General features: G+C 64.0%; 1 protein-coding gene across 1 annotated transcript in view; it reads left to right on the top strand.

Annotated features, from left to right (window-relative positions):
- MAP7D1 (MAP7 domain containing 1) overlaps positions 1–24,072 on the top strand; it is a 39,052-nt gene extending 14,980 nt beyond the window's left edge. The window contains exons 2-19 of the mRNA XM_043505897.1: positions 5,467–6,252; positions 6,318–6,563; positions 7,150–7,218; positions 8,691–8,854; positions 9,355–9,469; positions 13,423–13,533; positions 16,314–16,436; positions 17,307–17,452; positions 17,996–18,132; positions 18,376–18,647; positions 19,067–19,250; positions 19,541–19,721; positions 20,402–20,506; positions 21,170–21,223; positions 21,685–21,748; positions 22,233–22,350; positions 22,738–22,934; positions 23,338–24,072. Coding sequence (XP_043361832.1) covers positions 5,467–6,252; positions 6,318–6,563; positions 7,150–7,218; positions 8,691–8,854; positions 9,355–9,469; positions 13,423–13,533; positions 16,314–16,436; positions 17,307–17,452; positions 17,996–18,132; positions 18,376–18,647; positions 19,067–19,250; positions 19,541–19,721; positions 20,402–20,506; positions 21,170–21,223; positions 21,685–21,748; positions 22,233–22,350; positions 22,738–22,934; positions 23,338–23,348 — 3,083 coding nt within the window. The 3' untranslated portion in view covers positions 23,349–24,072. The remainder of the gene's footprint in view (positions 1–5,466; positions 6,253–6,317; positions 6,564–7,149; positions 7,219–8,690; positions 8,855–9,354; positions 9,470–13,422; positions 13,534–16,313; positions 16,437–17,306; positions 17,453–17,995; positions 18,133–18,375; positions 18,648–19,066; positions 19,251–19,540; positions 19,722–20,401; positions 20,507–21,169; positions 21,224–21,684; positions 21,749–22,232; positions 22,351–22,737; positions 22,935–23,337) is intronic.
- Positions 24,073–27,834: the final 3,762 nt, after the last annotated feature.

Below are 27,834 nucleotides of genomic sequence, written 5' to 3'. Positions count from 1 at the left end.
GGGCTGCAGGCAGAGCTGCTCTCAGGCCTTTGAGCCCCCGAGTGCCTGGTTTTTGCTGGCCTGATCCCTTTCCCATCTGGGGCACGATCAGCGGGATTCATGGGATCCCAGCTCAGATGCAGTGTGTACAGGGGCTGGGTCTCCATGGCCGTGCTGGGAACACGGAGCCACAGCTGACTGGGTGACCCACAAGCTTAGGAAAAAGAAAAGGAGTACTTGTGGCACCTTAGAGACTAACAAATTTATTAGAGCATAAGCTTTCGTGAGCTACAGCTCACTTCATCGGATGCATTTTCAAGTGAAGTGAGCTGTAGCTCACGAAAGCTTACGCTCTAATAAATTTGTTAGTCTCTAAGGTGCCACAAGTACTCCTTTTCTTTTTGCGAATACAGACTAACACGGCTGCTACTCTGAAGCTTAGGAAAGACTCTCCCCGGGCATGTGCCCTTGTGTAGGCAAGGCTCCGGCAGCCCTTCCCACCAGGGATGCTGGTAGCCGGGTCTGGCCGGAGGCGGGGGTCTGGGTCATGCTGTGTATTAAGGTCACATTTATAAAGGGTTAATAGATGCTAATCAGTTGTCAACTGCTTGCTTATAACTGGCACTTCCTGCCGAGGGGCTTTGAACTGTTCCCATGCAAGCTTCCAACGTCCGCGGCCACTCATCCAAACTGGACCCATAACCCAGGCTGAGGCCAGGAGACACCATGGGGCAGCGGCGTCTCCACGCACCCTGCTGGTGCTCTGTGAGTGTGCAAGCATGGCACAGCTACACTGCATGTCCAGTGTGCCCACACCGCATTGCACATGTGCCCCTCCCGCTGCGCCCAGTGGCTGGGGGATCTCCGCGGGGGGCCAGGGAAAGGCTTGGCACTGGCTGGGCCTTTGGATGCAGGCGAGCAAGGTCAGGAAAAGAGGAAATGTGCCAAGGATGAGATTGGACTGCCCAGGAGTGAGCTCCCGCTGCCGGGGAGCTGGGCGTCTCTCCTGCCCCTCCCTGGCTGCTGCTGCAGCCATTACTTAGCTGGCCCAGTGCTTCCCAGGCTGCTCCCTGCTTGTTTTAGTCCAGCGATTATTCAGTGGCTTTGCAACAGCCTGGCCAGGGAATCGGCTGCTTTCCGAGGGCCAGGCCGGCTGAGTCATTGCTGCTGAGCTAGGGCTGCACTGACAGGCACGCGGGTTCTCCTGGTCAGTCTCTGTGTGAGGTGAGTCCCTCGAACCTGGCAGGTCTGCGTCTGAATGGGGAGTTTTCAGCCTGTGGTGTTACGAAGGGAAACTCCTATGGATGGACTGACACATGCCCGTGCGCCCGCTTCTCCCCCATCGGGCACACGCCCTTCCCGACATTTCTCCAAACATGCTGTGTTACAGTTTCCACCCTCTCCTGGTTCTGACCCAACCTTGGCCCCGCTCCTGGGGCTGGCGAATGGGGTGGAAGTGGCATTCGTCCCTCTGGTGCGTGCCCGGCACGTGTTGCCCTTGCTGCATGGTCTGGCTTTTCTCTTGTGCTGCTCCGTGAATGGGCAGGAGCAGCTGAGCGCTCGGTTCTCTGAGCAGGGGCATGGAGGGAAACAGTGCAGTAAATCTCGTGAGCTGTGAAAGCGTGGGCTGGATCCCACTGCCGACGCAGCCATCCCGGCTCCCAAACCCCTCCATAGCCAAGCCAGGCTGCCCAGGCAGGGCCCTCGCAGTTAGAGGTAGAGGAGCAACCGGTGTGGGCAGCCCCCGACTGGGACATTGGGGTAGAACGTGTCACATTTAAACCTAACGGATAGGTGATTGTGGCTCTGAGCAGCGGCTGGCGAACACAGTGCAGCAGAAGGCGGCGGGAGGGGGGGTGTTACTGACCCCCGGCCTTGGCATCACAATTTGGGAGCTGAATCCATGGGTCTGGACGCCCTGTTGAGCGCACGCTCGGTGCTGGGTTCTCTGGAGGTTCTGGCTGTTGGTGTCCCAGTTGGGAGCTGCTGGGCACTAGAATTCAGCCCTTGTTTCCAAGCCTGACTGCAAGCAGAGCTCTCCAGGAACCCAGCCCCAAGGACGGGTGCTGAGCTCTGTGAGAACTGGCCCAACTGGGCCAAAGCTGTCCTGGTGCAGCTGCACGGGGGCCGTGAGTCCTGGAGCCGAGCTGCGCGGCTCACACTGCCTGTGCGGCCACGGTGATGCCAGCACTGACACACACTGCCTTGTAAACAAAACGCCCCTTTGATCTGATATGTACTGTGCCCGCACCACAGCAGACTGATGGGTGGGATCAGCCTTGCAGGAGAGGTGTGTGCATGAGCAATTCCTCGCAGAGGCTGGGGGACGCTGTGTCTGTGGGCGCAGGGACCGGGGCCAGCTCCAGCCACTGGGGAAATAGGTTTCCGTGTGTCAGGGACTTACCTGTTTGGGGAGGGCTCTTTGGGTGTGTTGGCGGCAATGCCAGCGAGACAGAGCAAATCAGGGTTAAGACCAACTCCCTACCTCTCTTCCCCCCCACCTCTGCCGGTGCCCCTCAGTCCCGACCCACAGCCCCTGCTGCTGTCCCAGCCCTAGGCTTCCCCTGGCACATGGCTCTGCCAATGCCCCTCTGCCTGGCACACAGAGGCAGCTGTTCATGGCCAGCTGCACGCTGACTTTTTGACCACAGTGAAGGCCCTTTGTGGGTTCGATCATTTCCTATGCTGGTGCAGCCAGTGCCCCTCCAGGGTGGCATGTCCGTCCGTCTGTCCGTCCGCCTGTCTGCGGGGGTGGCCAGTGCTGGCAGTTTCGCCCCCACTGAGTTCTGAATTGAGGAGCTCAGAGGCGAGATCCCACTCGGGGAAGCGAGGCTGCTGTGCTTGGGAGAGGGGGTCCCGGGGATCGAGGGGTGCCCAGGTGCATGGAGCATGCATGAGCCCCCCTCGCCACAAAGCAGAGCTCTAGGCATGGACGGGTTAGCTCTTGGTCCTCGTTAGGGGTGGGAGTGTGGGGAAGGGACGAACCCTGGTCGGTCCCTTTCCCTGGAGGGTTCTGGGCCCTTCACCATTCCAGGAGTGGCCAGGGCTCTGGGAGGGCAGTGTCATCACACTCTCCCCAGGCTGGACCGTGGCGGTGTCCCACCAGGGACCCCACGGCACTGCAGGCCCCCCTCATCTGCTGTGGGATCCTGGTGCCTCCCAAGCTGCCCAGGAGCTGCCCTCTCCTGGGCTAGCGCTGATGGGGCCTTGGTGCAGCCACCGGCCATGTTGCTGCCATGCCGCCATGGCACTGGCGTGAGGAGAGCGCCCACGTGGTCCAGCCCAGTGATTGGCATCTGGGGGGCCTGCTCCCCCAGGGTCCTATGGCTGGAGGCACTTTTCCCATTGGCCGTGCCGCCTAATGATGCGTCTGTGATCCCTTGGCATAATGGGGGCAGCCTGGGCCCAGTGGGCAGGCTGAGGCGACGGCTTGTCTGTGGGGACAGGCACTGGCTTAGCTGCCGGTGCCCTTCCTATGTGTGTGTCCGTCCGTCGGGCTCCTCTGTGGACGCTCCATAGTGACACACTAATGCAACAGGCCCTGCTCCGTCCCCACTTGCGGGCATTACGAATCCCTGCCTGGCTCCTGTGATGGACATGGGCAGCCCCGACGCCAGGGCTGGGATAAACCGCTCCCAAGGGGACGCGCTCTCCAAACCCGCACGCAGGCCCCACTGCAGCCGGAGGGGGCCGACGCCTCTCGTCCGCGGGCAGGGACCTGGGTGCCGCCAGCGAAGGGGGAAGTGTCCTGAGCCCCAGGTGGCAAACAAGTCGTGGCACCTTCACACCTTCGCTCACTTCACTTTTGGTACCATGCTCTCAAAGGAACGTTGGTGCCCCTTGATCCTGAACTGCGGCCCCCGCTAGCCTGTATCTGAACCGGTGCTGAGCTTGCCAGCTCTGCCGGATGGCCCGGACGGCGGGTGTGGGGTGCCCTCCCAACGTGCCCTCCTGTAGCCATGGGTAGGAGCCTGCCCTGCTCTCTGCTGACTCCCACCCACCCGGCTGTGTGGGGCAGGGGAGAGGAGGGGTGTTCCCCTGCTTTGTCTCGCTCCTGCTGGGCTGGGAGAGTCCTACCCATCCGTCCGGTCAGGCCCAGTCTGTCACTTCCTGTGGGAGCGGGTGGGGTGCGGGAGGCGCTGGGTGGCCCGCGGGGGGGTGGGGGGGAGGCTGCCTTTGGTTGCTGGAGATGCGTCGGCCTTACATGGACATTCTTGCAGCATTAGTCAATTGTTGTGTGCAGAGCACTTGCCGCAGGCTCTGTCTCTGCTGCTGGGACCAGAGCTGGGCTGGAACGATGACGTGGGGGGAGCTGGGATGGCACTGTCCCGGGCTGGGAAAGGCAGCTCCCACTCCAGCGCTGGGAAGGGATGGGGTGCTGTACCCACAGCCAGCCGGGGGCTCCTGCCTCCTGCCGCGCAGTCTGTCCAGTCCCGGGCCCTCCCCTTCCCCACCCCGGGAACCCTTCCCTTGTGAGTGGTGCTGTTTTGGGGCAGGCTTAGCTCGGAGCCAAGGATCCAGGACCCTCGGCCCCCACCTGGGAGTAGGGCAGGCAGCTGCTCCCACAGGAAACAGGGTGGCTTTGTGCCCTGCTGGCTGATGGCCGGTGCTGGGCAGTGCCAGGCCCTTGCCGATGGGCGCTCTGTGCATTGTGTGAGCTGGCCGGAGGGACGCTCTGTGCTGGCACCTGTAGCATGGGGCTGTGTGACTGTGGGGGTTGTGGGGCGCGTGGGCAACTGCTAACTGTCGTGGGGCCCTGCCCTCCATGGGGGGCACAGCTGTGTTCGGAAGGGGGCAAGGCAGGGCCTGTGGAATCTGGGCCCTGCAGTGCCCTGAAATGCGCCCTGGCCAAGCCGCCCGCCGACAGGGCGGTTCCGAGCCCAGCCTCCTCCGCTGGGGCTGACCTCACTGCCCAGGCCTGAGAGAGTGTGTGGCCCTTGTATCAGCCCCGTGGGGGCCCCCAGGGGCTGCCCCATGCCTGGCAGAGCTGGAGGGGGCTGCTGAGGGACTTGGGGGGAGAGGGGTACTCGGGGAGCTGGGAGCGGGCGCCAGGCTGTGAGTCACAGGCCCTGGGGCTGGAGTGAGCCGTGTTCAGTGTCACTTCTCACATCCCGTCCTTGGTTCCTGTTTTGAGGCTAAAAGAGTCTGAGCCCATTGGGGAGGGCGGCGCCAACTGGTTCCCCTCTGCCGCTATGGCCCAGTGCAGATGGGCACCGCTGGCGGCCCCGTAGAGCCAGGATGATGCCAGGACGGCCCTGCCCGGCCATTGATCACCCCTGGCCCTGGAGCGCGGCTGGCAGGGGTTGCTGCTGAGTAAGGCCACGGGCCAGGGCACTGGGGTGGGGTGGCAGAGCGGGGCTCTGGCACGCCGACCTCCCCCGATTCCTGCCCCAATGTGGCTGGAGATCTGGCCTGGGGCCCATGCGTGGGGCTGGCCTGGGCTCTGGGGAAGGATTGACCTTGTTCTCTTCTGCTTCTGTGTTTCAGCTAAAGCAGCAACCCCTCCAGGGCAGAGCGTCCCCCCCAAGAGTGACCAGCCAGCTCCTGCTGCAGGCCCCTTCCCGTCTACAGGAGAAACACTGCCCCCCAGGAGTGACTGGCCTGCCCCTTCCGCAGCGACCCCTATGGGAGAGTGCAACCCACACCAGAGCGACCAGCCCTCCCCCCCTGCCACACCCACCCCTGTTGCAGTGACCCCTCTGGGAGAAGCCCCGCCCCCCCAGGGAGACCAGACAGCCCCTGCCGCTGCCCCCCCTCCTCCAGGAGAAGCTCAGCCCCCCCAGCGAGGCCAGCCAGCCCCTGTTGCTGCCCCCCCACCTCCAGGAGAAGTCTTGCTACCCTGGGGAGACCAGCCAGCCCCTGCCCCCGCACCTCTAGGAGAAGCCTTGCCCCTCCAGCGAGACCAGTCAGCCCCTGCCGCTGCCCCCCCATCTCCAGGAGAAGCTCTGCCCCCCCGGCAAGACCAGCCAGCCCCTGCTGCTGCCCCCCGACCTCCAGGAGAAGCCCTGCCCCCGCAGCGAGGCCAGCCAGCTCCTGCTGCTGCCCCCGGACCTCCAGGAGAAGCTCTGCCCCCCCAGCGAGACCAGCCAGCTCCTGCCGCTGCCCCCCCATCTCCAGGAGAAGTCTTGCCCCCCCAGCGAGACCAGCCAGCCCCTGCCGCTGCCCCCCCATCTCCAGGAGAAGCCTTGCCCCCCCAGCGAGACCAGCCAGCCCCTGCCGCTGCCCCCCCATCTCCAGGAGAAGCCTTGCCCCCCCAGCGAGACCAGCCAGCCCCTGCCGCTGCCCCCCCATCTCCAGGAGAAGCCTTGCCCCCCAGCGAGACCAGCCAGCCCCTGCCGCTGCCCCCCCATCTCCAGGAGAAGCCTTGCCCCCCCAGCGAGACCAGCCAGCCCCAGTAGTTGCTCCAGCCCCTGTGGAAGAGACCCCTATAGGAGCAAAGAGCCCTTCAGGAAATGCCCGGCTTTCCCCAGCTGCAGCCGCCCCCACGGGAGAAATGCTACCCCCCAGGAGCGATGGGCCGTCCCCTGTCACCGCTGCTTCTCAGCCATCTGCCGCAGTGGCCACCAGCCCCAGACCCAAGCAAGGTGTGTGCGTCTCTGGGGCAGTGCTGCACAGGGCCTTGGGTACCTCCTCTTCTGCCCCCATAGCCCTGGCCCGAGGGGATGATTCCCGCTTGGCGGACAGGCCCAGAGCAGCGGGGCTGGGATCACCCCCGTGCCCGTGGCTAGCCCACATGGTGCCTGGGATCTCCCCATCATGGGGCTCACTCACAGGAGCTGGTGCGTTGATCCCTGCAGCCGGCTCTGAGGGCTGAACCAGGCTTTGCAGGGACTGCCCAGGGCAGCTGGGGCCCGGGGCGGGTGTGCGGCCCCAGAGCGCCCCTCTGCAGGGATTAGCGGGAGCATCCTGGCCAGCGTGGGGGCTGCGCCGGTCACGGCACAGAGCACATGCCTGTGCTCTCAGGCCACGGTCCAGTTCCCTGGGCAGCTCTTGGCTGAGGCCATGTGTCCAGGGCAAAGAGGCAGCAGGCACAACCCTCATGGATCACACGTCGTCGGGGCCTCTCCCTCTGCTCAGCAGATGTCCCGAGCCTCCCCTGGCTGGCTGGCTGGGGCTAGGGTGGGGCTTCAGAGCCCTGTGCTGAGCAGATTTTCTCTCTTCTCCCTCCAGGTGCCCAGAAAGCTGAAGCAAGGCAGAGGCAGGCGAAGGAGCGGAGGGAAGAGCGGGCCAAGTACCTGGGTGAGGAGCTAGTGAGGCTGGCATGAGCCCCAGGCCAGGCCCTTTGCAGAAGGGAGCTGGGGGAGAGGGCCGTGTATGCAGCTGCCCTGGGCTCTGGGGACCTGTTTGTCTCCGGTGGGCGATGGGCACACGGCAGCGTGGAGAGGGTGCTGTTGGTACCAGGGACGTGGCCTGGATTTAGTTCTCAAAGGGGAAAGCGGGATAAAGACAAACCCAGTTAGAGGAGCTTTGTGGGTTCATTGGGAGTCTGATTAGCCAGGAGTCGCAGGATTAGCCCCGGGCGGTGGGATCCTGGCGAAACATGGCACCCCTGCTGCCCCAGGAGCCCTGAGCGAGCTGGGGCCTCGTGCTCTCGCAGCTCCCGGCAGTTGCGCTGCAGGGCCCCCTCTGCGTCCCCACACAGCAGCTTCCTTGTCTCCCAACTATTTCCACCCTCATTCCCCCATTGTTTCCCTGAATGTGCTTTTCAGGCCGGCTTCTCCACTCCCTTTTGTCCTGGCCCCAGGCTCCTCCCTCCGCGCCCAACCGTTGCTGCGGGTGCCTCTGCCCCAAATCCTCCCCCGACACCTGTGGCTCTGACTCCTGCCGTGGGCTAGCCCAGCTCCTCCAGCCACCTGACCTCAGCAGATGCACGGCCCCACCTGGCCCAGCTCTGGGCCCCTCCAGAGCTTCTGCTCCAGCACTCCCTGGGGGGATCTAAGCGAGCAGACGGTCAGAGGTGCTGTCCCAGGGCTTCCCACCCTTCCTCAGGCTATGCCCCATCCCCTGCCGAGCCAGAGTGGCCACTACTCACTGCTCCACCCGCCACTGTCTGGCCAGTGTCCAGAGGAAGGGGGAAAAGCTCATCATGCCTGTGGCCAGCAACGCTGTGCTGGGGGCTGCCTCCTGGGCGAGGGAGCTGGGCCAGGCTGCCCTCCCCTGCCCTCCTTTGCTGTATCTGCCTGGGGGCTTAGATGGGGTCCCCGTCATGCTTGGCACTGCCTGGCCCCATGAGCAGAGAGGCCCAGGACGGAAAGGGCCGTGGGGCTCTCCGCAGGGCGGGGCTGTGGGGCAGCATGTGAGAAAGGTGCCCTGGCACCGCCCAGCGCCATGTGCTTTATAGAAACGCAGGCCTTTGGCCTCAGGGCCTCCGAGAGCTTCCCACGGCAGCTGGCTCTGGGGGCCCTCGCTGCATGGCCTGGCAGAGGCTGAGGTGCTGGGCCAGGCGCCGGGTCCTGTCAGAGGCTTTGTTTGTTCGGACCAGGTTTCAAACGAATGTGGTGGGCGGGGGGGCTGTTTCTAGAGGCCCTGCACTGTCGTGACTTTTAACCGGAAGGGCCGGGGTGGGGCGCTGCAGCATGAGCCCAGCCACCCAAGCCATGGCCCGGGGCAGGAACCCGGCGCAGCCTGCCCCTGTGGCACAGGCTGGCCAGCTCGCCGGGGGCTGGGCGTTGCGGGCTCCGTCCCCTCACAGCTGCGTGCTCTCTTGGCAGCCACCAAGCGAGCGCTGTGGCTGGAGAAGGAGGAGAAGGCCAAGGTGCTGCGGGAGAGGCAGCTGGAGGAGCGCAGGAAACGGCTGGAGGAGCAGAGGCTGAAGGCAGAGAAGCGTCGGGCCATCCTGGAGGAGCGCCAGAGGCAGAAGCTGGAGAAGAACAAGGTGGGCGCGGGGATGGGCAGGGGCAGCCTCTGGTTGGCATAAAACACCCCTGGGTATGAGATCTCCAGGCACAAAACAGGATGGAAAAACCACCCCAAACTCTCCAGCCCTTAGAAGAGTCACCCCAGCCCCCACCTCCCCTGTGCATCTGTAATCCCCACTGCATGCCCCACCCCGCCTCCCCTGTGCCCCTGCACGCTCCCAGCATGCAATTGCCCCCCAGCTCCCCCTGCACCCACAGACCCGTGTCCTGCACCTCCCTCCACAGGTCCTGGCAGTGCTGGGGGTGTCTGGCGAAAGGTGCTTGTCCTGGCTCGCTCTGAAGCCCACCTCACGGCTCCTTCTCCTTCCCTGGTACTTGTTTCAGAGCCAGCCCCTCACCCCAGCCCCTAACCCTGACCCCTCAGGCGGGGCCCCGATGCTGGGATGCAGCTTGAGCAGCTGCAGGCTGCTCGGCGCCTGCTCCCCCCGCCTCTCACCCCCTCCTCTCCTTGTCCCAGGAGCGCTACGAAGCCGCCATCCAGAGGTCAGCCAAGAAGACCTGGGCCGAGATCCGGCAGCAGAGGTGGTCATGGGCTGGCGCGCTGCACCAGAGCTCCTCCCGGCACAAGGATGGTGAGTTGGGAGCTCAAGCGCATGCCTGGCTGGGCACAAGCTGCCTGGGCTCCCCATTGGCGTGCAAAGATGAAACGGGGGGATGTGGAATCCTAGGCCACGTGGGGCACCAGACTCTCTGCAGTGGGCCAGGCTCTGCAGTCGGCTGTGCCAGGGTTCACCCACCGCAGCCTGCCTCCAGGCTGCTGCTGGGAATGGCCGAGGGAGGGGCTGGGGAGGTTTGCAATGTCCAGGTAGGGGCAGGGCCAGGGGGATCCATCAGAACCTCCTTGCCCCTGAGCAGCTGCTGTCTGCGAAGTGGCACCAGCATGGTACCCTGCGCCCGTCAGGGCCCCTCCCTCTGCGCCGGGGTGTCGCGCTCGGTGCCCTCGCCCTGTGTATGGGTTCTCTGTGTCCGCATTGCCCAGCGGAGTTCAGTGGCTGGTGTCCTATCCGCGGGCAGGGGTGTTGACGCCTGCTCGCTCCCCGTCTCCAAAGCCATGCCCCCGCCTGGCCGTTCCCGAGTAGCCTGCAGGAAGGGGAGTGACGTCGGCCGGTTGTTGTGACTACAGATCTGTGTTGGTGCCGTGTCGCCCTCTGTCTTGCTGGGAATGTGGCGCGAGTGAGCCCGTGTGGAAATGGCACGACGTTCTGGGGGCCTGTGCCGCCGTTACCCCGTCCCCGTGGCGCGGTCCGGTTGACAGCTGGTCTGCATGTGCTGAGCTGGGGCTGCAGCCAGCTCGGCGCTGCACAGAGTGCCATGCATCGCGTTTGCTCCGCCTTCCGGGGAGCCCCTCGCGGGCAGGTGGGACGGGACTCAGAGTCATTTGTCCCCTTTACTGCTGCTCCCCCCATTCCTGGGCACTCAGCTGGGACTGGCACTGCCCAGGGTTTGCGCCATCCCCCCCCCAACGGACAGGTCTGAGCAGGGCCCAAATGGGGGAAGCTCTGCCCACAAACAAGCTCCGCCCTGTGAGGTCCCCTCTCCGGGCCGGTGGGAGCAGCTCCTTGGCTCAGCCGCCTCTGCATGGGGCTTGACCATGCCCAGGGCTCTGCTGGGCTCAGCTCTGCTTTGACTGAGGGGAAAGAAACCAGTGGAGGCAGCTCCCCAAGCCGCCCACCCATGGCACCAAAATGCAGCGTTGCTCCCCGTGAGTTGTGCAGATCAGCAACGCGCCCCCACAACCCTCTCTGCTCTTCCACACGTGAGGCGTGAAATAGTGAACAGTGCTGGCATTGAAGTGATCACGGCTGGGCTGCTGAGCGAATGGGGCAGTTCTCCTTGCCGAGCTGTGGGTGCAGGCTCTCTGCAGACTCAAGTAAATGTCTCTGCCTCATTTACACACAGGCCACGTTTCTGGGGTTCTAGAGGCTGGCTGTAAGGGGCGCAGGCCGAGACGCTGTAGAGGCAGTGGCATGAGAGAGGTGGGGGTGCCCGCTGGCTGGGTCCACATCCCGTTTGTGGGGGAACTTGGAGGGAATGGCTGAGTTTGGTTTGTTTCTGCTGGGAGCCGTCGATGGAGCTGGGTTCACAGGCAGGGTCCCGAGCTGGGAGAGCTGGGCCCAGCTCCGGCCCTGCCCCAAATTCTGACAGGTGCTTCAACAGCCTGGAGCAGCTCAGCCAGCTGGGGACGCCTGTCGCTCTGACTCGCCGCCCTCTGGTTCCGGGGAGCCCAGCATGGGATGCCCCAGATCTGATTGTCCAAGAGGCTGTGCAGCTCGCAATGGGGCAGCACCCTTCGCATCTCGGGCCAGCTCCGCCCATCAGCAGCTGCTTTTGCAGATTCTGACCCTAGGCAGTCTGGGGGGAAAGCCCCTTTTTGCTCTTAATTTTTTTTCTTGTAATGGTTCTGTCACGGAGTCCCCGGGCAATGGTCTGGAACTGCTCCCCACAAAGCCAGTCAGGACTCTGGGGAAGTCTCCTCTCTGGGAGCAGCCTGTCTGCAGGACACACAGCTCCCCCGGCTTTCCCCTTCCTGGGTCTGACCTCGGAGCATTCAGCATCCTCTGCCCCTCTGTGCGCTTCCCACAGCGAGTCCGCCTAGGTGGGGTCCTGGGGAAGCCAGAGGGTCCTGCCCCCCAACTCCGCAGTCAGATGGGACTCTCAGCCAGCCAGTGAAACAGAAGGTTTATTAGACGACAGGAACATGGTCTAACACAGAGCTTGTAGGTGCAGAGAACAGGACCCCTCAGCTGGGTCCATTTTGGGGGGCAGTGAGCCAGACAACCACGTCTGCACTTCACTCCATGTCCCCAGCCAGCCCCAAACTGAAACTCTCTCCAGCCCCCCCCTCCTCTGGGCTTTGTCCCTTTCCCGGGCCAGGAGGGCACCGGATTCCTTTGTTCTCCAACCCTTTAGCTCTCACCTTGCAGGGGGGAAGGGCCCAGGCCATCAGTGGCCAGGAAACAGGGTGTTGGCCATTCTCTGTGTCCAGACCCCTGCACACACCTGCCCTCTAGGGCTCTGCCACGATCATACACCCTTATCCCACCCCCTAGAGACTTAAGAACTGCCTAGGGGAAATTGAGGCAATCCCACACTATTCAGAAGAAACATTAAGAACAGTCCCGCTTCATCACAGGTTCTTTCTCAAGCAATGAACTGACCAGGAGATTCCCCCGCTCCCCCAGCCCTGTCTGACACCCCGTCCTGCTGCAGGGATCTCTCACATGCTGCCAGGCTCCCTGCTCTCAGTGGGGTGTTGGGATGCACAGGAGGTCTGCTCCCTCAGGCTCGCCTGGCATCTGGGCCAAGGGCGCCTAGACTTGCCCCACTGACAGCCCTGGAGCCCCGGCCTGAGTGCCACGTCCCTGCCTCAGCAGCTGTTGGCTCGGTACAGAGGAAGCCCCAGCTCCCACCTCCAAGGCGTGGGGCTGCCTGGAGCACTGTGGGACGAAACCTTCCTAGGGACTCTTCTCCCAGCCATCCCATGGCCGGTCCCTGGCTGGGACTCCTGGCAGTAGCTGAGCTGCTCCCCCACCCCTGCACCGCCCCGGGAGGGCTGCACCCCAACCAGGGCAAGCTGCAGTGAGTTAGATCGGAGGGGGCAGTTCCACCCTGGGGCAGCCCCTCGGGTGGGCTGAGCCTGCCCTGGCCCATGTCTGAGATGGAGGTTAGCCCCCAGCCCCTGGCACTCTGATGCAAACTCCCACCGTGATGCAATGAGCCGTGCTCAGAGAGGGCTGGGACTGGAGCAGGACAGAATCGAGGGGCCCTGGCATAGTCGGGGGGCTGGGTTCAGTGTGTATGTTTGGGGGGAGCCTGTCTAGTGCCTGTGGCCCACCTCCACTCGCACGTCCCCTCAGCCTCCTCTCCAACCAAACTGCTGGAGCCAGCTACGCTGTGCAATGGGTCTGGGATTCGGAAGAGGCGAACTGCCCTTTGACCCCAAGCTGGAGTCCTCAACCAGCAACTTCTGAGCCCACCCTGGCGCCGCCCCTGCTCCTGGCAGCCTCCAGGGCCAGACACAGACCTGGCTTCTCATGAGGCCCAGCTGTACGGGGCCCAGGTGCGTTGTCCCAAAGCACCGAGCCAGGTCCTGGCGGAGGAGATCCCTGCCTGATGAGCAGAACCACTCATGGGCCAAGCCAGAGTGCCACGGGGCACTGGTGCTGTTCAGCGCTCTCTCCAGCCGGTGCTTCCCGTGGGCAGAGGGTCCAGCACCCCCAGTGGATGTTCCAGCAGGTGCCAGCTCTCAGTGGATCCCAGCAGCTGTCCTTGTGCTTCCTGCGTGCTGCTCCCAGGGCTCTGTCTCCTGCCTGCACTGGGCTGCTCTGACTCTGCCCCTGCAGTCCTGTGCTGGGGGCAGACCTCCTCCCGGAGCCCCGGCCTCCGCCCCAATGCCCACATCGCCGCCGAGGGGAGCTCCGTCCTGCCACTCGAGGGGCGCACGATGCTGCATGCCTGCATGCAAGGTTCCCTCGGCTTCCAGCCGCTGTGACCTTAATGCCCTTGTGTCTTTTCCCTCCTTTAGGTGTGAGCCGGTGCTCAGTGTCCGCTGTTAACCTCCCCAAACACGTGGACTCTATAATCAACAAGCGGCTCTCCAAATCCTCCGCCACTCTCTGGAACTCTCCCAGTAGAAGTAAGAGACCTTTGCCTTTCCCACCAGTGCATGGGGCCAGTGGGGAGAAGCAGCTGAGGGAGCTGACCCCAGCTCCAGCCCAGCACTAGGAAGATGCCCCTTTGAGTGCCAGGCAGTGCCCATCCCCCCCCAATCCCTGCCCTCGCAATGTGCCGTCCATGGAGAGGGGAGAAGCCGTTTGCTGTTTTTTTTTGCAGGGAGAGCCAGGAGCCCGCAGGCATCTCCTAGCTTGCCGGGCGATGCGTCCTCCCCTGGCCGGTCAGCGTGGTGCTCTGTTTGTGACTGAGGGCTCCGTGACCCAGGTCTCCAGTGGGGAACCAGCTGGTTCTCTGGGGAACCCCCATGTTCGGTGGGAGCTGAGGCCATGTTCAGGCACCGCCCCCCACCCTGGGCAGCTCTCACTCAAGGGAGCTGGGGGAAAGCTGCACAGGGCCGGTGAATTCAGCATCGGAGGGGCTGGTGCCAGATGCACTGGGGTCCTTGCTGCCCCTTGAGTGGGGGGATGAGCAGGCTGGGTGCTTGTGATGCTCTGTTAGTGTGACTGGCATGTGGGGCACCTGGGGTTGCATGTGTGATCTGGGAGGAGGGGCTGGGGACGGCGCTGCTGTGCTCAGAGCATGGGGTCACAGTTGGGCTGCCAGCAGCTTGGGCTCCATCGGCTATGGGGCAGGGTGGGGGGGTTGCTGAGGGATGGTGCCCTCCAGACTGCTGCCCTACGGCTGGCCCGTCCCCACCGCAGTGCTCAGGGGAGAGGGGCTAGCTCTTGGTCTGGCTCCACCCCACCCTGGCAGCATAGGCCATGGGGGCCTGACGGGCGGAGCAGGAGTCTGTATGCGCCGTGCCCCTCCAGACGGGCTCCTAGGCAGGGCGGCTCGCCTCAAAGAAGGCTGGCAGTGCCAGGCCCATGGCCACTGCCTGCACGGGCTGCCTGGCTCTGCAAGGAGCTTGCCCGAGGAGCCGGAGCCCTGTTCCCAGCCCCGCACCGTGGCTCCCCGAGCCAGAGGGCTATTTATAACCCCCGAGCTGCTGTTCTGTTTGCCGGTTGCCTAGTGATGGGAGTTTGCAGCCCCCCCGTCCCGCGGAGTTATAAATAACCCGAGCAGCTGATGAGGTGGTGACTGGCAGGGGCAGGGCTGTGAGAACCTGGCTCAGCTGCCCCATGGGGGCTGAGGGGAGCTGGCTCTGCCAGGGGGTCAGCTGTGAGCGGGCAGGCTGCAGAGCTCTGTGCCAGGGGCTGAGCTGCCCTCCAGGCCTGTAGGTCAGGGCCCAAGCAGCAGGTGCTGCAGCTTGCTAAACCCTAGGCACATGGGGGCAGGGGTCTGGGTCTCGGGGCTCAGTGTGACATAGGTGCAGCTGACCCCTGAGTTCAGGGCTTGCTGTCTCCAGGAGTGTGATGGTCTGAGCCTAGGCCCTGACCCCCAGGAGCCGTGGGGCTGTGTTAGCCAGGCGTGGTGCCAGGGGAAGGAGCAGAGAACTCGGTGTTGGCGGTCCTTGTCTGGTGCCCCCCATTGTCACTCGTATCCCCGATTCACCCGCCCTGGCCTGGAGGGTCTTCGCTCCCCCCCCGTGAGAGGGATTCCCAGGAGGGGTGCTGGCCCGTGGCTGAGACTGTTTTGGGGGTGGGGGTTGCAGTGAAGGGACAGATGGATCCCAGCAGGGTCCAGGATGGGGATGGGCAGGGGGAGGCTGCCAAGGGCAGCACATGGTCCTTGAGCTGCGGTGCCAGCCCTGCAGAGTCGTCGCACTCGGAGCGTCGGCCCGAGTGGCTGAGCAGGTGTTCGCCGTCCGGGGACTGAGCCGGGAGCTGGGCCCAGGGTCCATGGGGATGCCAAAGTCAGTGCCCCCTTTCCCCACAGCCAGAGTGATGCAAGCTGTGGGTCTAGGCCCAGAGCCAGCCACCTCGGCGTGCAGAGGCCTTGGGGATGAGTGCCCTGCCCAGCTCTGGGGAGCTGGCATGGGCAGTGCCTATCCCGTTGTCATCCTGCGGCGCCGTTTCTGGCTGGTCTCCTCTTACTGTGTACATCGGTCTGCCCATCTGGCCCCCATTTCACTGGGGCTTCCCCGAGGCGAGTGCCAGGCTGGGGAAGGTGCTGGCCGGGGGCAACCTGGGCAGCAGCAGAGTGAGCTACCCCAGTCCTGCCCTGGAGGGGCCCCAGAGCAGCAGGAGAGAGGGCTTCATGCTTGGCTCAGTCCTTGGCCTTCTGCTGAGACCAGGCTGCGTGAGAGGGCGGCTCTGCAGTGGACAGGTAGGGCCTGGAGGCTCCTTGCCCAAGCTGGCGGCACGTTGCCCTGGCCCCTGGCACTCCGTTGGATCAGGAACTGCAGGCCTGCCAGGCTCCCGTCCCTTCCCCTGCAGCGTGGGCTCTGTGGGATGCTCACCGGGAGAGTGGCTCAAGCAGGGCCCATAGGTGGGATGGGGGAGAGCAGCCCTAGGGAGGGGGCTGCTGGGAGGGGCCCTGCCCAGCTGAGCCTCTCCAAAGGTCTTGCAGGTGGGACTGCTACTGAGGGGGCGCTGGCAGGTGTCCGGGGGCACCGGGGCCCTAACCCAGGCCCGCTGTCACTTGGGGAACTCTTCGTGGGCTTGGGTAGGCGGAGGGCTTGGGGTGTCACTGAGGCATTGAACGGGGTGGCAGCAAGGAGGCCCGGGAATGGAGATGGTGGGGGAGGAGTGAGTGTTTAGCCAGCTGGTGCCAGCATGGACCCAGGCCTGAGGGTGGGGGCACACCTGGCCCCGGAGAGGTGCTAAGGTCCCCCTCCCCGAAACTCTATTTCTTTGCCAGAACGGAGCTTGCAGCTGAGCCCCTGGGAGAGCAGCATCGTGGACCGGCTCATGACGCCCACCCTCTCCTTCCTGGCCCGCAGCAGAAGCGCTGTGATGCTGGCCGGCACTGGCAAGGAGCAGGGTAAGCTGTGCCCCGCGGGGTAGCCGAGGGTGCATGGAGCAAGGAAAAGCCAAAGCCATAGGGCTGGGCAGGGGCTGGGCAGCACGAGACCCTGTCCAAGGAAGCGCCTGGTGACTCAGTCCGTGACACGCTGAGGTCAGAGACGCAGCCAGCCAGCCTCAGATCACCAAGCTTGGGGGTGGGTTGGGGGAGCAGACAGCCCGTTTTGTGGGCGGGAAGTGGCTTCTGCTGGGATCCTGAGCCCTGCAGAGCAGTACCCGGAGCCCGGGGAAGGGCACACTGACAGGGGAGGGCAGCTGGGTGTCTCTGGAGGATGCTGTGTCTCTGGGCGCCTGTGCCCTGATTCCCTGCTGTGGGGTCAGTCACGTACAGTGTGGCCTTGTGGTAACCTGCCTCTTCTCTCCTACTGCCCCCCTCCCACCCCGCCTTGCACTGTCCTGGGCTCATCTGCACCCCACAGCCCCTTTCTGGTGATCCAGCCCTTGAAATCTGCTCTGGAGACCATGGGTCGGGGCCGGGGCCGGGGCCGGGGCCGGGGCCGGTCGCTCACTTGCTGGCCCCTGGGGCTGGGCTTGGCAGGGTCTCTGCTCTGTTGGGTTTGTGCCTCTCAGCTTTGTGTGGCTGGGGATTATCCCCCAGGGGTCTGGCTCCCCGCCCCCAGTCACCACATCAGGGTGCCCTGGGCACTAACACTGTGTGGCAGGGGGCTAATGGTCTCAGCCCGGTCCGTCACCAGGCCCCTTTCCTCTGGAGACCTCCATGTGCCGGGGTCCCCCCACTCCTCTGGGGGAACGGCCCTGCAGCCTGTTGGCTGATGATCCCTGCCCTGCCAGGACGGCCAGCCTGACCGTGTGTGCTCTCTGCCCCCAGCGGTGCCGGTGTGCCCCCGCTCCGCCTCCACCAGCCCCCTCAGCCCCTGCAACAACCACCGCGTGCAGCGCCGCTGCTGGGAGTGCCGCAGGGTGGTAGCCAGCAGCCCGGACGTGACGCCGCGTCGGAGAGCCGAGTCCTCGCCCGTGAGTGCTGCCCTGTCCCCGAACACAGCTCTCCCTAAGTGCAGCCCTGCGCGGGAACCAAGCGCGTCTCCAGCGCCTGGGGCCCGGGCTCTGCCCCCTGGTGTCTGGGGGACAGGGTGGTTTGTCGGGCAGGACCCCGCTGCAGCCAGCCCGTGACGGGCGCTGGCGAGACAGCAAACCCAGCAGGAACAGATCACACCGCTGCTGCTGCCTGCCACCCACCAGCCAGACCCGACCAGCCCTCGAGGGACTGGCCAGCCCTTAGTGTCCCCTGCAGAGCAGGCCTTGCCCCTGGGGGGGTCTCAGAGCTGGCATTCGGGCTGTGCCCCATAGAGACAGCCCAGTCCTGAGCTGCTCCCAGACCCTGAGCAGATCTCTGTGCCTTGGTTTCCCCTCTGTACCAGGGGGTGATAGCCAGGGGACTGTGAGAGATTTGTGTGCCCCCAGCCTCAGCCCCACCTCGCAAGGAGCTGGCAGGTCGCCAGCCCCTCGTTATCATTCTCCCTGCTCCTGGGCTCTGATTTCTCTCCTTCCTCCGCACAGAAGAAGAAGGAGAAGAAGGACAAGGAGCGGGAGAACGCCAAGGAGCGGAGCGCCCTGTCGCGTGAGCGGGGCCTCAAGAAGCACCAGCCCCTGCCCAGCAGCCAGCCCAGACTCCCCCGGCCCGCCGTGGACAGCAGGTCAGGAGCTGCCTCAGTCTGCACACTGTTAGCCACCCCACAGCCGACTAGCCGAGAGCCATGGGGCCCTGCCAGCGGTGCTGGGATGCGGCCTGCCTGGGCCCAGACTGGGGGGCTCTGCAGGGCCCTGGGCCACTGCTTCCAGCTGTGGTGGTGCCAACTGCGGGGCCACAGTGTGGTGGGCAGGCTCAGGGTGGGGGCATCTGCGGTTCACCTTAATGCTTTGTTCCTCTTCGTTTACAGCCCGGGGCCAAAGAACCGGCCCTCATCGCCTGCCACCCCCAGCCACCGGCCGGCATCCCCCAGCCCAGGCCTTGGCTCTCCCCACAAGCCACCACTGCCCCGCAGCACCCACTCCTCCCGCAAGGGGCGGCCCAGGGCCAAGGAGGAGCACAAGGAGCGTGAGAGCCAGCTGAAGGCGCGCGAGAGGAAGGAGGAGGAAGAGGAGAGGGGAGCAGCCTCCCCGGCCCCGCCTGACACCCCCAAGACTCCTGGGCCCGCTGAGCAGCCCCCAGGTCTGAGAACACGCACCCTGATCCAGCCACATCTCCCAGAACCCCTGCCGGCCCCTCGCAGCTCCACCCCCGCCAGAGCCCGGGGCCCCGAGCCAGCGGGCATCGGCTTACAGTGCTCGGGTTCTTCCTGCATCAAACAGCTTCACGCCTCCCCGCTCGGGAATGGCGGGACTAGTGGGTTGGAGGAGGGTGCTGTGAGCAGGACTCCTGGGTTCTATCCCCGCTTTGTGAGGGGAGTGGGGTCTAGTGGTGCAGAGCAGGGGGAGTGGGAGCAGGACTCCTGGGTTCTATCCCTGCTCTGTGAGGGGAGTGGGGTCTAGTGGTGCAGAGCAGGGGGAGTGGGAGCAGGACTCCTGGGTTCTGTCCCTGGGGAGGAAGTGGGTGTGATGAATTTGTTTGTGACCCAGTGCGTTCTGCAGGTGCTGCTGCCCCCTCTGGCACCCCCATCCCCACGCAAGCTCCTGCCACGCCTCCGGGCAAACCCATGGCGGGCACCACAGACCGGGAAGAGGCAGCCCGGCTCCTGACAGAGAAACGCCGGCAAGCCCGCGAGCAGCGTGAGCGTGAGGAGCAGGAGCGCCGGGAGCAGGAGGAGCGGGAGAGGTCAGTGGCTCAGCCCCGCAGGGTGGGGGGCTCCTCTGTGCTTGCTGGGATCCCCCGCCGTGCCCAGGGATGGGGAGGCAGCGCTCACCCCACTGCCAGTGGCCCCCATACCCCGTAGCGGGGGCCATTGGAGCTTGGCACTTGGGGGCGCTGACTGTCCACAGGGGCAGACCCTGGAGCAGCAGTGCCCTGTGCCCCATCCGGCTGCCTTGGGAAGCCTCCGCCGTCTCACAGGCCTGCCAGTTCGCGGAGGTTGGGGGGCAGGGGGACTGAGCTGCCGTGTGCCGTAGGCGCCAGAGGGAGGAGCAGGCGCGGCGGGAGGCCGAGGAGCAGGCGCGGCGGGAGGCCGATGCCCGCCAGCGGGAGGAGGAGCAGAGGCGGCAGCAGGAGGAGCGGCGCCGCCAGGAGGAGTGCCAGGCCGAGGAGCGGGCCCGAGCCGAGCAGGAGGAGATGGAGCGGCTGCAGAAGCAGGTGCAGGTGGCAGAGTGGGGTGGGGGGTGGGCACATGGGGAGTGGAGGAGGATGGGGGGCGAGGGGAGGGGCAGGATGGGCACAGGGTGGCACCACGGGGTGGGTGGGGCGGGGGTGACACGAGGTCCGGGCCCTGGGCACAGACCCCCCCAACGTGGGAGGGAGCCACGTACCTGCCCTGCCACCTAGTGGTGGAGAGACGTAGCAGTGGCCTGGAATTCCCACGTGGCAGCTGGCAACACCTGGCCCTTCCCCGGCGGGGGGCTGTGCCAGGGCAGGCTCTGTGGAGAGCTGGGGCGTTCCTGAGCCACCTGGACACGGCCCACAGCCCAGCTTTTGCTGAGGTTCAGCGTGGGAACAGCTGCCCCAGCTGCCCCCTCCAGCCCTGGCCCCCCGCCGTTCCCGGCTGCACTCCTCCTACAGCCCTGCCGGTGCCCCTCACTCCCAACCCGCACCCCCACTGGGGGGTCTGGCTCCCGGTTGTGTTACCCTGTGCCGTCCCCGGCAGGGCCGGAGCTGTGCCCGCGCTATGCACACAGGGCGGGGGGGGCCCTGCGCTAGACCCTCGCTCCGTCTCCCCGGTGTGATGGCTGGCGAGGCCCAGCGGTGGGAAACTGCCCCTCCTGGCGGGGCAGGGTCCTTGCCTGTGTGCTGACCCCTGGCTCCCCCCTGTCCTGCAGAGAGAGGAGGTGGAGGCGCGGGCCCGTGAGGAGGCCGAGAGGCAGCGGCTGGAACGGGAGAAGCATTTCCAGAGGGAGGAGCAGGAGCGGCTGGAAAGGAAGAAGGTGAGTGGGGAGGAGGGATGGGGTGGGGTGCATTGCAGGGGAAGTGGGGCAGGGTGGGGGCAGGGAGCAGGGGAAGGTGGGGGTGGAGTGGGGAAGTGGGGCGGGGAGAGTGGGGCAGGGTGGGGGTGGAGAGCAGGGAAAGGTGGGGTGGGGTGAGGAAGTAGGGCAGGGAGAGCGGGGCAGGGTGGGGGCAGAGAGCAGGGGAAGGTGGGGGTGGGGTGAGGAAGAGAGGCGGGGGGAGTGGGGCATGGGGTGAGGCGGTGTCAGGGTGCAGGGGTGGAGCCCAGGAGGCTGAGTTGGGGAGGGGGGGAAGGGGAGCAGTGGTGCAGGGGCGGTAGGGCAAGGCAGAGCCCTGGGGACGGGGAGCAGCACAGTGCAGAGGGTGGTGCCCGGGCGCTGCACAGATGGCAGCTGGGGAAGCGCCCAGTGAGCTGCCGGGTCAGAGCCCCTGTGCCCCGGAGAACAGGCGTGCGGGGGGCAGCTGCCAGTGCTTTCCTCACGGGTGTCTGGTGCAGTGGGGCCAGCTGCCCCTGAAACCCACGTTGGGTCAGCCAAGCAAGGTTGGACCCATCGTCCTGCAGAGCTCTGCAGCCCCGAGCCCAGCTGGGCAGAGTCGGGGGTGCCAGGCGAGGACTCTGGGACTGACTCACTTCCCCTCCGCAGCGGCTGGAAGAGATCATGAAGAGGACGCGCAAGTCAGACACGGCCGATGCCAAGGTGGGTACCTGTGGGTGCAGCGTGCCAGCGAGTGCCCTGCTGCACGTGGGGCTGCCTATCCAGAGGCCCTGGTGGTGGCCATGCCACGCGGTGATGGGCCGGGGGGAGATTCTGGGCCCAGCCCCTCTTGGTTCTTTGGTGAGACCCTGGGATGCCGCATGCCTGACCTCTGTGCCCAACCCTGCTGGGCTAGGGCTGCCTCAGCTGGGTGCAGGAGGCGGTGAGTGGGCAGGTGCCAGGGCTGTGGAGGTCAGTACCCCCATGGGGGCTAGCAGGCTGGCCCACATCCCAGCAGCCTCTGGGATGGGTCTGGAGGAGTTGGGGTCTCTCTCCTGGCTATGCCTGTTCCCCTCAGCATGGGGTCCCAGCGGCAGGGGTCCCAGTGGCTGCCAGCCCAGGCCTGTCCCAGCCCCTCCGCTGGGCCTTGGGATACAGCTCAGTGCGCTCCTCTCCCTCTGCAGAAGAAGGAAGAGAAGAAAATGGTGAATGGGAAAGAAGCCAAAGGGGAGGCTGACACCAGCCCAGGTAAAGGCAAAGCTGCTCCCCCACCAGACTTGCATGGGAGAGCCCCTGACCCAGCCCATCCCCGCCCCTCCATGCCACAGCCCCCTCTGCTCCGTCCCCGCCCCTCCGGGCTGCACACCCCCCTCCATCCCCACCCCGCCCATCCGGGCCCCGAGCGGCACACCCCCACCTCCCTCATCCGGGCCTGGGCAGCACACCCCACTACACCACCCCTCTGAGCCCAGGCATCCCACCCGTCCACTCCCCAGACCCACACACACGAGGCCAATCATGCAGGGCCCTCCCATGACCCAGCCCGCCCCACTGGCCCTGTGAGACATGCAGCCCAGACCCACAAGTGACACACACCAGGTCTCCCTGGCCAGGTCTGTGTGGGATGCCTGCCCCACACTGTCGCACAACCCTACCTTGCCGGGCCTGAGCATCCCATCCCTCCTGGGGTCCAGTCCGGGTGGGACTGACCCATCTCTGCTCCGGTCCCCAGGCTGTGGGAAGCGAGCAGGGCCACTGGCGAAGGAAGAGGAGCTCCCTGAGTCAGAGACACCCAGCACAGAGAGCCAGGGTGTGCGGACGGGCCCAGTCCCTGAGGGGCCGCAGCAAAGGTATCTGCCCTGGGGGGAGGCACCAGGCAGGGCAGGGGGAGCTGGGACCACGCTGGGGGTGGCTGGGAGCACCCAGCCCTGGGGCCAGGGGGGAGCTGGGACCATGCCAGGGACGGCTGGGAGCGCCCTGCCCAGGGGGAGCTGGGACCATGCAGGGGGCAGCTGGGAGCACCCAGCCCCAGGGCCGGGGGGAGCTGGGATCACGCAGGGGGCAGCTGGGAGCACCTAGCCCCAGGGCCAGGGGGAGCTGGGACCACGGAGGGGGCAGCTGGGAGCACCCAGCCCTGGGGCCGGGGGAGCTGCAGCTCTGCAGTCTGTCGTGGGCTGGGCTCTGTGCACCCCCCTTCCCCTGTGTATCACTGCAGCCCCCCGCATTTCCCCTCACAGCCCCGCCAGCAAGGACGCGGCGCCCCTGGTGAACGGTGTGCAGCCTGGCAAGCACGAGAACGGCTTTCCCGGCAAGGAGGTGGGCCAGGGCGTGCTGGAGCTCTCTCCGCACAGCGGCAGCGTCGACCCCATCATCCCCTTCGGGGACAAGGAGCCCTTCCTCAAGGCAGCCGTCGTCAAGCCCCCCCAGATCACAGGTAGGAGCTTCCCCTGCTCACCCACCCGCCCCAGCCAGCCTGCCCTTGCCAGAGCTCGCGCCTGCCCTTCATGGATCCTCTGCCCCAGCAGGGTGGGGTTGGGGGTGGCCCAAGCAGGGTTTGGGGGAAGGGGCTCAGTTTGGCCCTGGAGCAGATCCTGGCAGAGCGACAGCATCAGCCTGTAGCAAACCTGGGCAGCACAGGGGCCGTCCCCTCCTCCTGCCACCGTGGCCCCTTGTGTCCTGGGCCGTCCTGCCGGGTCTCCCCCCTCCAGTGTGGCCACGGCCGCTGGATGCTGTGCGTGGAGCCCCGGGGCGGGCACGGCTTTGCCGGCTGGCAGGCAGTGTCCGTGAGCTGCGCTGGCCTAATCCGCCTCCCCCTTTCTCTCGCCCTCTCCCCACAGAAGTGCTGTGAGGGGCAGATGCGTCTCCCTGGGCAGAGCGCCCCTTGGTGGCCTGAGCCATGGCTGCTTCGGTGCGGGGGCAAGGAGAAGTGCCAATTCCAGACTTTCTCACAGAACTATAGCTGTTACCAGACGAAAAACCACGTCACTCCCACCTACTGCCCCACGAAGAGGATGAACCGGGCAGGGCAGGGGGCCAGGACGTGCCCCCCTCCCGCCAGCCCCAGGGACTCTTGATTTCTCTCTTTGTTCGTTTTTACCATGCACCTTATCAGACTGACACCCCCGCCCCTCCTAGCGGTTCCCACCATGCCGCCCCCCCCCCCGACGTGTGGTGTAATAATGTAGTTATTTAACTTGCTGGGGACAGTGTATGTGAATAATGTAAATAAAGCTCCGTGTGACATCAGGGATGAGCGCCAGGCCCAGCTCTCTCTGTGCAGAAGGCAGGGCCCATCCCGCAAGCTTGGAGGGCGCAGGAGGCTGGCACTGGCCAGCTGTGTTCAGGGGTCTAGGGTTCAAGCTCATTTAACCTCCCGTAGCCGGGCCCAGCCAGCTGCTTGGTGCCACTCTGACCACTACCCCCGTACGATGTGCTATTCTCCTGAGCCGCCACGGGCGCGGGTGTCGGTGCTGTGTGTGTGGGAGGGGGCCGCCGGGGCCGCGCCTGCCTTGCTTGGTGCCATTGTGACAGTGTTATGCATCTGAACAATAAAACGGAAGAGCCGCCCCGCCTCCGCGTCTCTGTGTGCGCTCGGAGCCCGCCAGTCGGCCCCGGCCCCTCGCTGCCTCTGCCCCCTGCTCTGGGCCGGGAACTTGGGCAGAAGGGAGGGCTCGGGATTCTCTTACCATCTCCAGCCGGTGACGCCAGCGCCTCGGACCCGAAGCTGGAGCCAAATGCACACGGCCTCCCCCTGCCACGCTGAGCCCAGTGCAGGGAACCAAGGATCAGCCTGGCCTTTCCCAGCCTGTCACCCCTTGCTCTTTCATCTTCTAGCTGTGAGATATGGTGCTGCAGGATCTGAGCTTTCCTGCTACATCACCGCTGCAGTCCAGGAGATGGCAGCAACCTTTGTGCTCTTTATTCTCGCTGATGGGGCGTGAGATCCCAGCAGGCCCTGTCTTCTCTCCTAGTCAGGTGCCAAAATGCACTCCCCGTTGCAGCTCCGCTCCGGAGCACTGACAGGGGCCCCAGGATTAGGTACAGGAGACTGAGCCCTAGCCCTGGTGCAGCTGCACTGAGCGCAGGAGGTGCCAGAAAGGAGCAGAGCAGGACCCTGGAGCTCCATCCAGCAGGAGCTGGGACACACACCTGGAGCCCATTTTCCAGCCCCTGTGGGAATTGTGCAGCTGCTTCTGTTTGCAGAATTTGCAACTCACTGAATTTTTTGGTTTTGTGAATTTTTTTTTTTAAATCGTAACATTTTTATTGAAAAATGTTCCTGAAATTTTCCATCCACCTGAAAGCCTCTAAACCCGGATTTAATATTTCAAACTTCCCTTTAAAATGTAAACATAGGATTTAAGTCAAGGAGGAGAAGGGAGGCGAGTGGGTTTTTGATATTGAATTTTTCACAAAACCCAAACTTTCCATAAAGAACAAGTTGCTTGCACTTCTCCCCATGCCATAAGCAACCGCCTGCCTCTACCCCTGCAGCCCACATGGGGAGAGATTGGAGTTTGTTAGTTCTTTATGACTGAGAGTTTATTACAAATACCCTGTAGTTATGAGCCCACCCACAGCGTAGTGTGTCTGTGTGCACAGCCTAGCTGGGCTTAGGATCCCTCTGCTATCCAGAACTTCCTCTTACCTGCAAGGTCTGTTTGTTATAAGGAAGGTCTCTGATTATTGGGAAAGCTGGTCCTAGCACAGTGAACCTGGTGGTTGGGGATGTATTGTAGACATCCTGCTCTCGCTCCTGGCTTGGTGTGCTTTGGGGGATTGGGACTGGCAGAGCAGTCGGCGTTGGGCTAGCCAGATGCTTATGCTGCCTGCTGCAATGCTGACGGTGTAAGGGCAAAGACGGTCTCCTTGGGGTCGGGCCAGGCAGTGCCCAGTGGCCAGGAGCTACCACAGCGCAGATATGAGTTAATAACAGTAGTGCAAGGCAGACCCTTTCTTAGCCATTTGTGGTAAGGTCTCCCCTTTGGCCTCTGCCCTGTGTTGCTAGCTGCCAGGCCTGTAACATGCAAGCAGGGAAAAGGATTTGTGAGGGTTGTGTTAATCGCTGAGATGCCGAGGAACAGGCGTTAGTGCCCACTGTTGACTCCTGGGCTGGGAGCCTGCTCGTCCCCCATCAGGAGCGGAGGGTTGCGCTGCTGGGGAAGGTTTCTGTGGTGGGCTGCTGGATACTTTCCACCCCAGTGTGTGAAGACAGCCAGCCTGGCTCCAGCCCTGGGGACCCAGGATCCCGCTGCTCCATTAGAGGAACAGACCCCGCCCCCAGGACTCCCCTCCTCCCTCTAGCTGGCTGCTCAGCTGTTGTTCCCTTCTAATATGTCAATGACACCCAGGGGGTCTATTTTCAGACCCCCTCAGCATACCAAGGTCAGCATGCCTTGCCCTGGCACATGGCTCTCGCTGGCTTCCTCCCCTGCCCACCCACAAAGCCTGGCAAGGATGGAAAAGGGGCCTCTGGGGCCTCCATTCTTTCCAAGTGGCATCAGGCTGGAAGGCAGCAGGAACATGGCAGTGATGGTGCCGGCTCTGCCGGTGCCAGGAGCAGAGCCAGGGCAGGTCCGGCTGTAGCCCAATGCTACAATGCTGCTAATAGTAACCGAAGAGCAAGACTCTTCCTTTCACAGTGCTCAGAGGGCTGTGCCCCCATTATACAGATGGGGAAACTGAGGCACAGAGAGGGTCCAAGGTCACACAGCATGGCAAAGTCAACACAGAGCCCAGCTCTCCTGGTTCCCAGTTTCCTGCTCAAAAGCAATGTCAGGTTGTGCCAGGGCTGCGCCCAACCAGTCAAAGCAAGCCCTGGGGTCCTAGGAGGGGGTTCAGAACCAGCAGAAGCCGGGATCCGTTCCCAGCGATGGCAGCTGGAATCGGACATTCTAAGTCGGCTCCTCTCAGCACTAGATTGTTGTTTCTTAAAGGGCCAGGGCTCCAGAACAGAGAGGAAGGTGGCGGGTCATAGACCTCAATGGTGCCCTGAGGGGAGGGAGCTCCTGCCCGGGCCCAGCGGGGTGCTCTTTGCTGGTGGGCTCGATGGAGCTGTGGGTCACGCAACCCACTCTCGTGAGCATGCCCACCCGTATCCCTGTGGTGCAGGATGCTTCTCCCACGTCTAGGTAGGCCAGGAAGTGACCAGCTGAGTGACAAGGTGAGGACACTACGCTCCTCATTGCTCTTATCTAATGTACCTGAAGAAAACTGCTTTGCTGCGCTCCCTGATGCAGCTCTGCTCCAGAGCCTTGACAGGGGCCCCAAGGTGTCTAATTTTAGCCATCCCAGCAGAGATTGTTGTGGCTGTTCCGGCACCTGGATCAGCATTGCTCTCTCAGCTGGGCCTCCCATCTCAGCGGTTTTTGCTCTGCTGCGGTATCTGTCCAGATCAAATGGCCCATCATTCCTTACAAGGTCGCATGGAGGGAGGGCGGTCGGATGGAGGGCGGGAGACCCTCCCAGCATGGACCCTGGAGGCAGAGTAAGGTGCAGTGGTGTCCCTCTCCCAGTGCTACTGCTCCCAGGAAGAGACTGGGACAGTGCAGAGAGAGCTGAACTCCCCCTGTCCCCCCCCAGCCCCCCAAGCAGCAACTGTGGGGAAGGAGCCACGGGCCCACAACACGGATTTTATTAGATGCAAGGTGGGGGAGGGAATGTCTTTTATTGGACCGACTTCTGTGGGTGAGAGAGATGAGCTCTGAGCTTACTCCGAGCTCTGCTTCAGGCCTGGGAAAGGAACTCGGAGTGTCACAGCTCAATCCAAGGTGGACCAGATTGTTCACATGAGGGGTTAACACACGTTTGAAAGGACCATTCACGGTGAAGTGGCCTGGTAACACCGCTGCAGCCATGGGGCAAAACCATGAATTTTATTAGACCTTTGCGCTGCATCCAGCACAGCCACACAGGCTGCCTTACACCCAGGAGCAATGCTTTTTAATGGGACTACAAATTACTCACTATTAATTGTATAATAGCACCTAGAGGCCCCAACTGCGTTCAAGGCCCCATTGTGCCAGGTGCTGCACCGACACAGAGACAGTCCCTGCCTCCAAGGGCTTAGAATTTAAATCAACAACACACAAGAGCTGGGAGATAGCTGGGGAAGTGAGGCACAGAGAGGCTGGTGACTTGCCCTGGGTCACACAGGGAGTCAGTGGCAGAGTAGGGAATTGAACCATGGTGTGTACCTCAGGACCCTCCACCATGCCCCTGAGACATCCTGTTAGATATGTTCCAACAGAGGACACATCAGGTGTTAGGTTGGCGCTTGGGGTGGAGGCTGGGAGGTGAGTTCTTGCCATCACAAATTCACACATAAAGACATC

The sequence above is a fragment of the Dermochelys coriacea genome, chromosome 19 (assembly GCF_009764565.3).
Source record: "Dermochelys coriacea isolate rDerCor1 chromosome 19, rDerCor1.pri.v4, whole genome shotgun sequence".
NCBI classification, from domain to species: domain Eukaryota; kingdom Metazoa; phylum Chordata; order Testudines; family Dermochelyidae; genus Dermochelys; species Dermochelys coriacea.
The sequence above is the reverse complement of the archived record's forward strand: the minus strand, read 5'-3'. Positions and strand labels throughout refer to the sequence as shown.